This window comes from Melopsittacus undulatus, chromosome 12 (genome assembly GCF_012275295.1).
Source record: "Melopsittacus undulatus isolate bMelUnd1 chromosome 12, bMelUnd1.mat.Z, whole genome shotgun sequence".
In the NCBI taxonomy this organism is placed as follows: Eukaryota; Metazoa; Chordata; class Aves; order Psittaciformes; family Psittaculidae; genus Melopsittacus; species Melopsittacus undulatus.
The window spans coordinates 11,589,039-11,602,277 of NC_047538.1; the positions used below are offsets into that span (position 1 = coordinate 11,589,039).

At 56.3% G+C, this 13,239-nt stretch overlaps 1 protein-coding gene across 1 annotated transcript; it reads left to right on the forward strand.

Annotated features, from left to right (window-relative positions):
• Positions 1 to 1,350: 1,350 nt before the first annotated feature.
• On the forward strand, positions 1,351 to 5,062 carry HSPB8 (heat shock protein family B (small) member 8). The gene is made up of 3 exons (XM_034068492.1): positions 1,351 to 2,298; positions 3,197 to 3,260; positions 4,271 to 5,062. The coding sequence occupies exons 1-3, from the start codon at positions 1,920 to 1,922 to the stop codon at positions 4,428 to 4,430; spliced, it is 603 nt and encodes a 200-aa protein (XP_033924383.1). The 5' UTR covers positions 1,351 to 1,919; the 3' UTR covers positions 4,431 to 5,062.
• The last annotated feature ends 8,177 nt before the right edge of the window (positions 5,063 to 13,239 follow it).

Below are 13,239 nucleotides of genomic sequence, written 5' to 3' on the forward strand. Positions count from 1 at the left end.
CCGGAACCTTCCCAGGCACCCCCTTAGACCCCAGGGAGACCCCTGTACATGGTGGGGACAAAGGAGCTGATCCCATGGGAGCATCCCTGCCCCGCACCAGGGAGAGGCAGCTCCCTCCCCCTGCAGTGTGGCGTCGGAGCAGTGTGATTAATGCTGCTGGAGTGACCATCAGCTGAATTGCAGCGCGGCCTGGGCTGCTTTAAAGCTTCCTGCTGTAATTAGTTCCATCAAGTCCATTAGAGAAATTGCAGATGCTGGAGAGAAGGAGCATGAGGCAGAGCCAGGAGGGAGGATGCGGCACGAGGAAGTGGTCCCGTACCCCAGCATCACCTTCATTGATCACACCCCATCCTCTGCCGCATCCCATCGCACACCAAAGCCGTGCCGGGATCACCCCCACGGGAAGCCCTCGTCGGCACTAGGTATGGCCGCTGTGTGCAGGGCCGGGGCCGCGGCTCCCGACGGGAGCTCCGAGGCTCTTCCCACGGCGCTGCCCGCTCCCGCTGCCGCTGCCCTGTAATTAGCGCCGCGGCTGTGATTAACGCCTCGCCCTGCGCCCGCCGCGGGGCGAGGAGGAGGAGGAGGAAGGTGAGGGGAGGCCGGTGCTGAGCAAGGCCCCTGCCCCACTGGGGTCCGTCTGCATCAGGGGGATGCGGCTCTGGACATCTGGAGAGGGACATCCCGCGGCTTTCCTCCTGCATCCCAGGCAGTGCTGGGCTGCTGAGATGCAGAGAGGGGCTCTCCATCAGGGACTGGAGCGATAGGACAAGGGGTGATGGGTTCAGACTGAAACAGGGGAGACTGAGATGAGCTCTTAGGCAGAAGCTGTTCCCTGTGAGGGTGCTGAGGCGCTGGCACAGGGTGCCCAGAGAAGCTGTGGCTGCCCCATCCCTGGCAGTGTTCAAGGCCAGGTTGGAGCAGCTGCTCCAGTTGAAGGGGTCCCTGCCCGTGGCAGGGGCTGGATGACCTCAGGGACCTTTCCACCCCAGCCCGGGCTGTGATTCAGTGACTCATGCTCGGGGCCACAGAGGAGTCCTTCCCCTGCCCCAGTGTCCCCAAGCCCCCACCCTCCCAGCACCACACTGGAGGTGCCCCCAGTGACCCATTTCCCAGTACAGTGGCTCCGTGCTGGCGCGGGGACTCGTGATTTACAGTGCGGGGCCCGGCCCCACCGCGGGTATTTTTAACCGGTGACCCTGGGCTGGAGGCAGCCGGCGCTGAGCTCGGGGCTATTTTGGGTGCCTGGGCTGGGCGCAGGGGGCAGCGGGGGCCGGGGCACCGCGATGCTGATGCCGGCGGCAGGGGTCAGCTGCCGCAGCCCGGATTCTCCGCGGCTGTTTCATCCTCTCCAAAATACCCGGCTGACAGGGCAGGGATTGCAAAACACCCCCCCCCTCCTCCCAAACCCGTATAAATAGGGCTCGCCCGGTGGCTGGAAGGTTGGAGAAGTTTCTCGGCTCCGAGCTCAGGCATTTATTGCAGCTCTCGCCCAGGAGCAGAAGGGAAAGTCACCCATAAAGAGCTGAGCAGTGAGAGGAGGGGCGCGCTCTTGGACCCTGGGATACTCGGGGCTTTTGGGGTGTTTTATTTCCCTCTGCCGCCAAGTTTTGCTTCTCCCCTCCCGGAGCCTGGGATCACGGCCAGACAGGAAGCGTTCTCTGGCGGCCGCAGAGCTCTCTCCGTCCTTCCTGCGCTCTCCGGCTCGCAGTGATTCAGCCCTGAACTGATTCGTGCCCTCGTCCTTCACCTGGTGCCAGGGAAGCAGGGACCGGTCCCGCAGCACCCGCATCCCGCCCGGGGTGGATGCTTCTCCTCCGGGAAGAGCTCCCCAGGGAAGTTCGCAGCCAGGAGCAGCCGCGCAGGGACTGAGGCTCCGTGGGAGAGCCCGGGGGACCCGTCCGGACCCCCTGACGGCAGCCATGGCCGACAGCCAGATGCCCTTCTCCTGCCATTATCCCGGCCGGCGCAGCGTCCGCGACCCGTTCCGGGAGCCCGGCCTGACCTCGCGCCTGCTGGACGATGACTTCGGGATGTCGCCCTTCCCCGGGGACCTCACCGCGGACTGGCCCGACTGGGCTCGGCCCCGGCTCACCACGACCTGGCCGGGCCCCCTGCGCTCGGGCATGGCCCGAGCCTCCACCATGGCCCCCAGCTACGGCGCCCACTTCGGGGGGTACCCCGAGAGCCGCAGCCCCGCGCCCTTTCCCCGCGAGCCGTGGAAGGTGTGCGTGAATGTGCACAGCTTCAAACCCGAGGAGCTCACGGTCAAAACCAAGGATGGTTACGTCGAGGTGTCAGGTGAGAGCGGGGCCGCTGAGGAGCTCGGGGCAGGTCCTGGCTCAAGGCATCACCACAATGCACAGAAATCACATCTGCTTCAAGCCGGGAGCGGGGCCGGGGCTCGGGACAGCCCTGAGGGCAGTTTGGGGGTGCATTGGGGGGACCTGGCTCACAAACCGAGCTGGTTTGGTTGTAGAAATGAGAAGGACGAGGCTCCTGTGGGGTGAGTGTGCAGGGAGGCACCAGGGCGAGCAGCAGCTGCCAAGAGGGGCCCCAGCTTGGCTTGGTTAATTATAGCTGGGGTGAGGCCGGTGCGGAGGGAGATACCCTTTAAAGGGGCCAAGGGAGAGGCAGCTCCAGGGCTGGGAAGTGGGGGACAGCAGGAAGAGCCCAGCCTGGGGATGAGCCGGCCAGAGGCATGTCCCTAACAATGCAGTTACAAGTGGGGATGTGCCAGGAGCATCCCTGCAGCCCAGCACCTACATCCTGCATCACCCCAGGCTGGGTCCTCAGGGAGGGCAGTGTGGCTCCTGGCATCACACGGGGACAACCCACTGGACAGGGCGATCCAGGCAGCCTGGGTTTAACTTCATTGATGCTCCAGGCCCAGGGAGCCCCATTCTGACAGTGCAGGGGAGCTTAGCCTGGGGAGCAGGACAAGGGGGGATGCTGCCACCTCCAAAGGATTTACTGCACTGGGGGGCTTTTCCTTAAGGTTCAGCTCTTGGCAGGCTGTGAGACCCCAAGCTCCCACTGGAAATCTGGGTGTGCAGTGTCCGGCTTCTCCTGCCCCACATAGGAGAAGCTTCCAGAGGGAAGGGTTTGCAGAGGGGAAGGGAAACGACTCCTCTGGGAGCTCTGCTGTTGGGTTCTGTTGTTGGGGTGCGGTGGTGACGAGGGGTTCCCTTCCCCACAGGCAAGCACGAGGAGCAGCAGGTGGAAGGAGGGATCGTCTCCAAGAACTTCACCAAGAAAATCCAGTGAGTACCAGGCAGTCCCCTCCTGCCAAAGGGGCTGGGATGCAGCGGAGGCTGCCACGTCCTTTTGACCAGCACCCAAATGACCCTGTCCCTGCAGGCTGAGCTGTGCCAGTTCCCAGTGCCCTGGCTCATGCAGGCAGGGGGACTCCTGTGCCTCTTTTCACCCCAGAACCTGCCCTGCTGCAGCTCGTGCTGGGCTGGTTCAGGCCTCATAGTGATTCCCCAAGGGAGGTAAAAGAGGAGGAGAGCTCTTTCTGGGTGCTTTGCCAGTCTCCTCAAGGCCCAGGGCTGTGTTTAGAGCCAGTCAGGGCACAGGAAGCTTGAGGGGGTACTCCTGGTGCCAGCACATCCCCCAGGGCTCGGCAGGGCATGATGGGCTGACACCATCATCTGCCCCAAAATCCATCCCTATGTGTGAGGGTATCTATATTCCATCTACCTGAATGATGTCAGTTAGATTGCTATCGTGTTGACTCACCAAGATGGCTCATTTTGGCAACAACAGCAGCAAAGGGCAGGGAGGAAAGGCAAGTCCGGAGGCTTCACCCGTGCAGGGGGGTCCGACCCACAGCCATTGCGCTTGCAGGGCTAAAAGGGAGAAGCAGCCAAGCCCTGGGAACACCAAGGGTTTCCTCAGCCCGAGCTTTGCTTTTCCACCCCAGAGGAGCCCTGTGCATCCCATGGGAAGGCTGGGGCGAGCACCAGCTCCCTCCTGCTCGCGCTCGGCAGCCGCGGAGGCTCCTTTTACGGGCAAGGCTTGTGCCTGACGCTGCGGCAGCGCAGGATCTGCTCCTGGGCGGTGACACCGCATCCAACACATGTGCTGGGGAGATTAAACAGAGCCCGCAGGGGCCGGGAGCCGCTTTGAATGTCCCCGGCACATTCCCAGGCACTCCAATAAGGACACCGGCTTTGCCGGGGCTGCTGGGTGGGCACCGGTGGTACCCAGGGATGAGGCACGCTGCGAGCCCCAGCTCCTAACCCATCCCATCCTTCCTCCCGTCCCGCAGGCTGCCCTACGAGGTGGACCCCATCACGGTCTTCGCCTCCTTGTCTCCGGAGGGGCTGCTGATCATCGAGGCTCCCCAGATCCCCCCCTACCAGCAGCACGGCGAGGGCGGCTGCGGCAGCGAGATCCCCGTCGAGAGCCAGGAGGCCACATGCGCCTGAGCAGCCTCCCGCATCCCTGCATCCCTCCTCTCCCCTTTCCCCCCCATCCCTGACCCCCGCTCCCTGGTCCCCTGCGGCGCGGCGTCTGGACTGCCTCTGGCTCAAGGGTGATGGCAGCAGCCCCCGCCACCCCGGGGGGGACCAGCTGAGAGCCAGGGCGCACAAAGGGTGCCAGGCCAGCGTCCCCGAGGGCTTGCAGTGGTCTGAGGAGCCGGTAGAGGCGTTGTGCCCATGGGGCCGAGCAGAACGGATTCCTCCTCATGGTTGGGGTTTGCTCCAAGTCGCCCGGATGGGATATTTATGACAGTAGCATAAAAAGGGCCCTTTTTGTTTCTCTAGAATTGATGTGGATTCCCACAGTCCTGTGTCCTTCCCTCCCCTGTAGGTTTTGGGGTTTGTTTTTATAAACTATATCTCTGCAAAGGATGCGCATCCGGCAGCGGAGCTTGATGGCCCGGCCTCTGTCCCGAGGAGCGCCGTCCGTCTGCGCGTTCCGAACGTTGGTTTGGGGTTTTCCGTGTTTTGGTCAGGTTTTTTTGCTCTTTATTTTATTTTTTGTTTGTTTTTTCCAAAGAGGAATTGTGCTTTTACTTGTCAGACCTGAGGAATAAAACCCAGTTGATGTTCTTAGCCTCCGTGTGTCTCAGCTGAGCCTAAGTGGGACAAGGGGGGATGTCACCATGTGTCACCTCCTAGCCTGGCACTGGTGCTGTCCATGGGGGGAAGGAGGAGAGAGATGTGTGGGGATGTTTGCACTGATGGGCAGCTGAAGCGTTGGCTGTTCTGCAGCCTGGGAATGCCAAATCCTGGCTAACACCGTGCCAGGGAGGTGCAGTGAGGATCATGGGCTCATCCTTTCCTTACCCTCTTGAGAGGCTGTAAATGTTCTTCCTGCCTGGGGATGCTCAAACCTCTGAGCTTGGAAAGTTGGGTTTGCACCATCCCCATTTCCATCCAGCTCCATGAGGAAGCACTTCCCAGCTCGTGGTACTGGCAAATGGTTTCCATGGGGCTCTGGACACAACCTTAAAACCATTCTCAGGGCAAAGCACCAGGTAAGAAGTGCCAACGTGCTGCAGTGCACAGGGTTGGCAAAGCAGAGGTGCCAATGGGCAGCAGGAGTTTTTCCATCAATCCCTGTGGCACCTGGGCTCGGTTTTCCATGTCACCAGGAGTTGGGAGTTAAAAATACAGCCTCACATGCCCGGGCCTGGCTCCTTCGGGATGCGGTTACCAACAACAGCCCATCACGTGGTGTAAGCCCTGTTACAGGGCCAAGGTGGTACCTCACAGCGGGTCCCACAGGGAAGCATGGGGGCTCTCAGCCTGGTTTTGATGGTTAATAGTGTTTGTACTGAGGTGTGTGTGTATTTAACACCCGGTGCACGTCAGTGGGAGGCAGCCCTGACCTCAGCCGGGCTATGGGCACAGTGAGATTATGACTAAAGTATAATCCATGAAATGTAATCCCCACACAGGGATGGGAAGCTCAAGAGCCATGAGTCACAGCCCTGTCCTCATGTCACTTAGCACCAGTGTGCCCCACGGGTGACTCCGCTCCTGCACAAACTGTCCCTCCTCTTCCTCTGCAAAGGATGATTTCGTTGTTGGCAAAATTCCCAGCCCCAGTTTTGCCCCCATCCCCTCAATGCACTTTTCATGGGAAGGATCCTATGGGAAGCACGTGTGTCTTCATGGAGCGAGTGCATGGATGCAGCCCCACAGCATCCCTGGGATCCCAGCTGTGGGATGCTGACGATGCCCACTGTGGGCTCAGGGGACCAGCTGCAGGGGCTGGGGGGGAAACTGGCTGCAGCTGAGCCCCTCTCCCATCACAGGGTATATGGGGAGGTCCCAGGCAGGTGGTGGCTCTCTGCTTCCTCTCCTGCTGATCCTGCAGTCTGGGGCAGGTTGCTGTGTTTTCATCACTTTCTGGTTTATTTGGGTCTGCTGACTTCTTTAACAGCATCTTATAAAGGCTGCTGTAAGATGTATTAGCAATAATTTCTTAATGGCTGAGGTTGGCCTTGGCAGTTAGCACGGAGGACCTCTTACACAGGCGGTGTGCGTGGACCTGTGCATTGTCTGCAGTATCATATAACTGTAAGTGGATATCTGTTTTCTCTTCCTTTAAGCATGAGCTGATTATTGAAGTGAAGGAGGCTTTAACATAAATAATCCCTACCGGTGTTCCTGCAGAAGGAAAAACAAGTTGGGAAACAGTGGAGCTTGGCTGCACCAGCATCTCCCCTGGGTCTGCAGGGAATGGGGTGGGAGCCGTGTGCTTCTGGGGTGCCAGGGTGCTGCAGAGCTGGGGTCAGTGGGGAGTGGGAGCTGTTTGCTCCTCCTCAGCCTGTGTGTGAGATCATGGCTTGGGGCCATTAGACCCTGTAACATAACCCTGTAATGGCCACTGCACCAATCACATCCCATTTCATGGCTTTAGAGCAATTACAGTGCATTGGGTGGTGTCATAACCCATTGTGTTTATGGCTTAATATGGGCTCTAACAGGGAGATGCTGTGTGGGATGTGGCTGTGGTCGAGCTCCTCTGGATGGGGGAAGCAAGCTTCCTGCAGGCTTCCTGGGCTGGCTGAGGGGGCTCAGGAGGGACTGAGACCCCCAGGACTGGGCATTTTGGGACCCCTCTCACATGTTGAAGGGGCAGGATTGTGCTTATCAGCAATTGGCCTTGCACAGAGCGCCCCAGCTCCAGCAGCACCTTTACACTGGCCCCATCCAAACCATTCCAGGAGGTCAGTGCTCCCTTAATTCTCCTTCTGAAGCAGCATTAGGCTGATCAATATCCACATCATTCAAAGCCAAATGATTTTTACTGCTAAAGGAGGAAGAGAGGAGCCATCCTAATCAGACCTTTCAAAGCTTGCTCTGGGAGCAAGGCTGATGACCGGAGAGGAGAAGGTGTTTGAAAGAGTTTAGCCTTTTCTTTCTAAGGAGAAAGCAAGCACACAACCCCATGGGATAGGGGCTGGTGTCATTAAGCAGTCCTAATGCTGGCTCTTTATCACCACAGCATGTGCCTTGCTGCCCAGGCAGCAGCCAGGGCAAGGAGCATGAGGAGTGTGCCTGCTCTGGGGAGAGATGCTGGGGCTGGAGCTGATGTACCTCAACACCATGTGCTTGGAAGCACAGCTCTAAGCTCCAGCAAAGGTTTCCTGGCAGCTGGAGGGAAACATGGTTGGTTCATGTGGCCTTTTTCTTTGGGAAAGATGTTTCCAACTGCTCTGCACTGGTGATCCCTGCGCTGGGATGTGCTGACAGGGAGGGCTCCCAACAGGGAATGAGGCACCAGGAGATAAGGGGGCTGCGTCATGGGAAACCATCCAGAGCCAGCTGCTGGCTGCAGAGGGGTTGAAGGACACAAGGAGATAAGGATAAGGTCACCCAAGCTCTGGGAGAGCTGCCGGGTACCGCTGCATCCACCTCTGGCCCTCAGCAAAGGGATGCTCTGTGGGGCTGTTTGAGTGCTGGTTTATCCCCGCGTGGCTCCTCGCAGGCTCCCAGCCTGTCCCACAGGACTGATTTTCCTAAAATGGAAGCTAAAGCTGAATTGATTTATTCCGGCTGCAGCTCACAGAGCAGGGTAAAGAATCCACGGGAAGCTCCAGAGCTGTCCAGACACATCACACATCTCCAGAGGCCTGTGTTCTTCTCCTGGAAGAGCCGGGTTGGCCTTAGGAAGGGTCCCCATCTCCAATGGAAGGAGCCGGCTCATGGCCAAGAGCTGGCACAGCAGCTCCCAGAGCTGTGCCCAGCTCTGCTCTGGGTAAGCATCACTCCTCAATCCGTGTGTGTGCCCACAGTCAGGACATGCTTACTGACTCTCCCTGCAGGGATGCACTTGATGCCTCTCACACACTCCCAGCAGGCTGATGGATGATGCTGCAGGGTCCTCAGGTGGCCACAGACCCTTTTCTTGCCTGATGGGGATGGATTTGCTTTCTCTCTGCCCAGCTCTGAGCAAGAGCTCAGCCTGTTCTCCTCCAGCATCCTCTTCCCTGGTCCCCCTGTGCCACAGTTCTCCCCTCACACCCTCCAGGCTTGGCAGCTGGTTCTTATTGCTGCAGATCCTCTATGGGTTTGTACAGGGGGGTTAATACAACACTTGAGGGTGGTTTTCCTTCCCTTGGTCCCTGAGGGTTTCCCACAGTTTCTCACATGAACCCAGGCCCTTTTGGTGCAAGCCGGTCCCTTTTCCCCCAGAGAGCATCCCGTAACCATCCAGCTGTTTCTCTGCTAAAGTCGAGGTCATTTGGGGTTTTTCATGTTTCTCTTTAGGAGTTTCTCTCCTGTTTGGAGGCTTGGCTTTGTTGCTCTACTTGCAAAGCATCATCTGCTTTATTTTTGGAGGTCCCCAAAGAGAAGACTTTGCTGCATGATGGCTGCGGGGGTCAGAGAAGCAGAAACTCTCCTTTCCTCTAACTAAAGAATCCAGTGCTATAGAAATAACACACCCTGCCTGACCTTCTGCAGGAGCTCCTGGCCATGAACCAGCACAGCCACCCCTGGGAGCAGACCCAGGAGCTCCTGAAGCTTTGCCCGTCCTAGAGGAGAGACTTCCGTGGATGAAGCAGTGCCAATGGGGTGTTAGGGCATCATGCCTTGGATGCTTCTACCTGTACCCACCTTGGGGGTGCTTTGGGGCTCAAGCCTGGTGCCCCCCCACCAACAGCACGGACCCTCCTGGTGGGCTGTGTGTGTGACCCTGGTGTTAAGCATCATAAATCCCTTCTGGAGCTGCTGCTGCCTCAGGGCACTGCAACATCTCACAGCCAGGAATTCCTCCCTCAAATAACGTGCAGTAGCCAGGGGAGGGGGGAAGAGACTTTTCTCCTCTTTGTTTCCTTTTGTCAAGCTTTAAACCCGGTTGCAAACACTGCTGGTAATTAAGGGCTGTCTTGCCATTTGGGTGATGTGCTGAAGTGCAGCCTCCTATTGCCAGCCAGATGCTTCACAGCAAACCCACCCTGGAGGAGAGGCAAATCTTGTCTTAATTCTCTTCTTTCTTATTACAACAAAAAGCTTCCTATCTGAGGTGGCCTTGGAAACCTCTCCTTATTAAAAGACCTCCTTGAAAGGTATTCTAGCAGCTGAGGAGGGTGGTGATGAGGCACAAAAAGCCTGCAGAAGAGCTCATTAAAACAAAAAAAACTGCAACTAATTAGAATAAATCAAGATAAATCATCTCCAGTGTGAAGGCAGAATGAGGTGTGAGTGAGTGTTTTAATAAGGCCAACGCTAATCCCAGGCTCCTCTTTAAAGTGACAGTGAGTCCTGCTGCAGTGATGACCCCACTGCTGGGCCCAGGGCAGAAACCAGACCCAGACAAAGGCAAGGGGGAAGTGGAGTTAATGGGATTCTTAATTGTTTCCCAGTCTCAGCTGCCTGTCCCTAATTGCAGCGCGTTTGGGGGTAGCACAGCACAGTGGTTCACAGAGGGGCAGGCACAGGTCACAGCGCTGGGGTTTGCTCACTTTGGGATGGTTTTTTCCCCTCTTTCATTTGTGATGCACAAAGTGGCTGTGGGTTTGGCTCCTGTCACATTGCTCCATCACGCACAGCCACAGCTAAATGACTTCTCTGCATAACTAGCAGTGAGATCATCACGACTGCCTTGGCTCGGAGGCATTTCTCCTTCTGTCTCCAAAGGGATGCTCAAAACAGGGGAGAGGGGGTGTAGAGGGAAGCAAGGGGGATTGGTGGCACAGAAGAGTGCCAAGGACTGCTGAGGCCCCATGTATGACACCATTGGCCATGTCTTTGAGCTGCTAAAGCAAAAGGTTTCCTGCTGAAATGAGTGAATTGCTTCTGAAAGTACATGGAAGGGGGCCCAGCTCTTGGGAATGTGGATCCCAGAGCCAGCACTGGCACTGGTGCCATGGTCAGAATCATCTTTACAGTATGATCTAGAAGGTTTGCAGTACAAGAGGGAGGAATGAAGAAAGGGAAAGGGGAAAAGGAAAAGAGAAAGGGAAGGGTCAGCAGCAATGCTACTGAGACACCGTGGCTCAATCCTTCCCAGCTGCCACTTATCTCCAAGGAATGAGCACTACTGCTGGTGCTGGAGAAATGTATTAGTTTCATTAAGCTTAAATGATTAGCTCCAGGCCTTGATAATGATACTTAATGGATCTCATATTTTTTTGGTGATTATGCTGTTGTATACAGCAGTGTACACCATTAATAACCTTCTTTAAACCTCCTTGCTCTCGCTGTCACAGATGATGTTCAAGCCCTTCTTATGTCTAAGCCCAATTAGCTGCCTATAAAGAAGCTTTCCCCCATGAAGAATGCCTGGCTGTGCCGGGAGGCAGATGCTGATGTCTTGGATTACTGGGCAGGAAGATGCTTGGATGTGGCTGCAGGAGCTGGATGCTGCAGGGTGGTCAGGCCAGCTGTCAGGGGGGATGCTTCTTGCATGATGTGGTGGAAGCTCTGCTGTGTTCAAAGACCCTTTCCCAGTCACCCCTTGAGTTCTGCAGGGGGTTAACACCAGCCAGGGACACCTCTTGCTGGCTGAAGGGAGATGATGGACAGTAGGTGAGGGTGGTGAAGTCAGCACTGCTCACTGCTCTCCCCTTGGCATGATAGCAAGCACATTGAGGACTCAGTGTCTTCTCAGGAAAGGTGTACCTGAGCCCAGGATTCACCTCTGTGGTCCCCATGCTTGATGGAGCTGGGTAGAAGAAAGAGCATTACCACAGTACCCAAACTGTCCCTGAAAGTTGCTGTCACCCTTGGTAGAAGGCAGGCTTGGCTGCTCCTCTGCTCCTCCCTGTCCGCACCTCCTTCCTGTCCTCCTGCAAGTTGATTAATCCACCAGGATTAACCTCTCTGTCTCCTTGATTAGCTGCATTTTAAAACTGTTTGTTTTCCTCTTTACATCAAGCCAGAGCTAAAAAAAGAGGCCAATTTGCAGTGATTCTGATTTACTGCAATCTCTGAAGATCAGGGCGAGCGCCAGGAAGGCGTGCACGGCATTTCAACTCCATCCACAGGAGCCAGCTTTGGGATGAACACCAGGGAACCAGCATCCACCTGAGTTCCCAGGGCTGGTTTCTGATGGTATCGGTGCAAACCTGGAAGAAACATCTTGTATTTCAAGGGCTGAAAACGTCCTGCTCTCTTCCTTGGGGAAACAAGCAGATCCACTGGCTTTAAAGTGAAATCTCTCCCCTTCCCAAATGCCTGTCTTTCCCTTCCCAGTGCTTCCTATGGGAAGGAGTGACTCCTCCATTTACAGCATGTTTCTGCTTTGGGGTGCTGCCCTAGTACTCAGGTGAGCATGGTCCGTGACTGTGATTGTGCACCTCACTGCTGAGGCAGGGGATGCTGGAGCACATGTCAGGGCAAGCAAAGCTCTATAGGCAATAGCAGCTCCATGGTGGAGGCTGTGTGGACACCCCTGGGGCAGGAGCAGCACTCTCCTGGCTCTAACCCTGCTGTGCATGGGGAAGGAGCAGCCAGAAGCTGCACGTCCCTGGGCAGGGATCATCCCTTTGATGACCTGGCTGCTCCAGAGTTACTCCTGCTGTGTTTGTGTCATCGTTAGGCTTTAAGGTGGCCAACACCAACCACCGCTGACCTGCGCTAACCCTTCCATTCACTCCTCAGTCACTTCCTCTGGCTGTGAGTCAGTACTTGAGCGTGGGTGCTCTGGAGGAGGTCAGCAGGGCTGGAGGGGAGCAGGATGCTGGGATGTGTGGGAGCTGTGCCTCTCCCCCTGCCAAGGATGGACAGGGATGAAGAGCCTTCCCAGGGCTGCAGCAGTTGCCTGAGCTCTGTGTCGCTGGTCATAGGATTCTGCCCATGAGCAGGGGATCTGCTTGTGCAGGCAGGGGTTGAGGCTCGTCAAAACCAAAGCTTAGAGCTGGGGCCTGGGATATCCCTCTTGCCTGGCTGGCATCTGGGAACGCTGAAGGGGACAGCCCATGCTAGCACCAAAGCCCCATTCCTATGGAGCTGTGCTTTGGGGTTAGCTGTCTGCAAGGAACAGCTTTCCTGCAGTGGTTTGGGGTGGCTAAGAAGGGCTGAGTGCAGTAGGGACATCACCAGAGCCCTTCTCCTCTTCTAGGCTGGCTGCTTGCAGGGCATTTTTAAGGACCTTTAGGATTTCTTTCAGGTTTTGGAGTAACTCAATGTGTTTCTAAGCTAGTTTGGGGTACAGGAGTGGGAAATACAAGTCACGGATGCACACACCTGCGTGTACCATATGCACAGCCTGCAGCTTCAAGTGTTTAGCAAGCAGGTTCAAAGCTCTGTAAGGGAATCTTCTTCCTATTACTGAAGCAAAACACAGGAAAACCGAGTAGAAATCGGCACAAAACCAAGCAGAGAGCTTTGCCTCATGGGACTGCAGCACCCAGAGCTGGGCTCCCCTGAACGGGTGGTGTTGGAACTGGGAAAGTCTCTCAGGAGCCGTCTGTGAGCTGTCAAAATACATCATAAACTGCAGCTGAGCTTTAAAAAGCTTTGCACTGATGCCCAATTTAGGGGAAGCGTCTTACATTTCCATAGCTATACAAGAAGATTTCCTGAAATTGCAGCGATATGAGAAAATGTCTTTTAAAGTGGCACCCAGATGGTGGGGGGAAATGGTGCTGTTTGAATTCTCTGCAGATAAATTGAAGCTAAAGGGATGTTAAACATTTTATAGGTTTCGCCCCCCTCTTCCCCTTCTACCACCTGCTACTGAAATGGCACAAGAGGAGTCATCAAGCCGAGCAAGTGAGATCCTTATGGGCACACTGCTTAGGAAATGGCCTCATCTCAATCCTGCATCTGATGG

Excerpts from the sequence above, each read along its gene's own strand:
- HSPB8 (XM_034068492.1), top strand. The coding sequence starts at position 1,920 with ATGGCCGACAGCCAGATGCCCTTCTCCTGCCATTATCCCGGCCGGCGC. Across the intron at positions 2,299-3,196 it reads TGGTTACGTCGAGGTGTCAG|GCAAGCACGAGGAGCAGCAG; the intron begins GTGAGAGCGGGG and ends CCTTCCCCACAG. Across the intron at positions 3,261-4,270 it reads AACTTCACCAAGAAAATCCA|GCTGCCCTACGAGGTGGACC; the intron begins GTGAGTACCAGG and ends CCCGTCCCGCAG.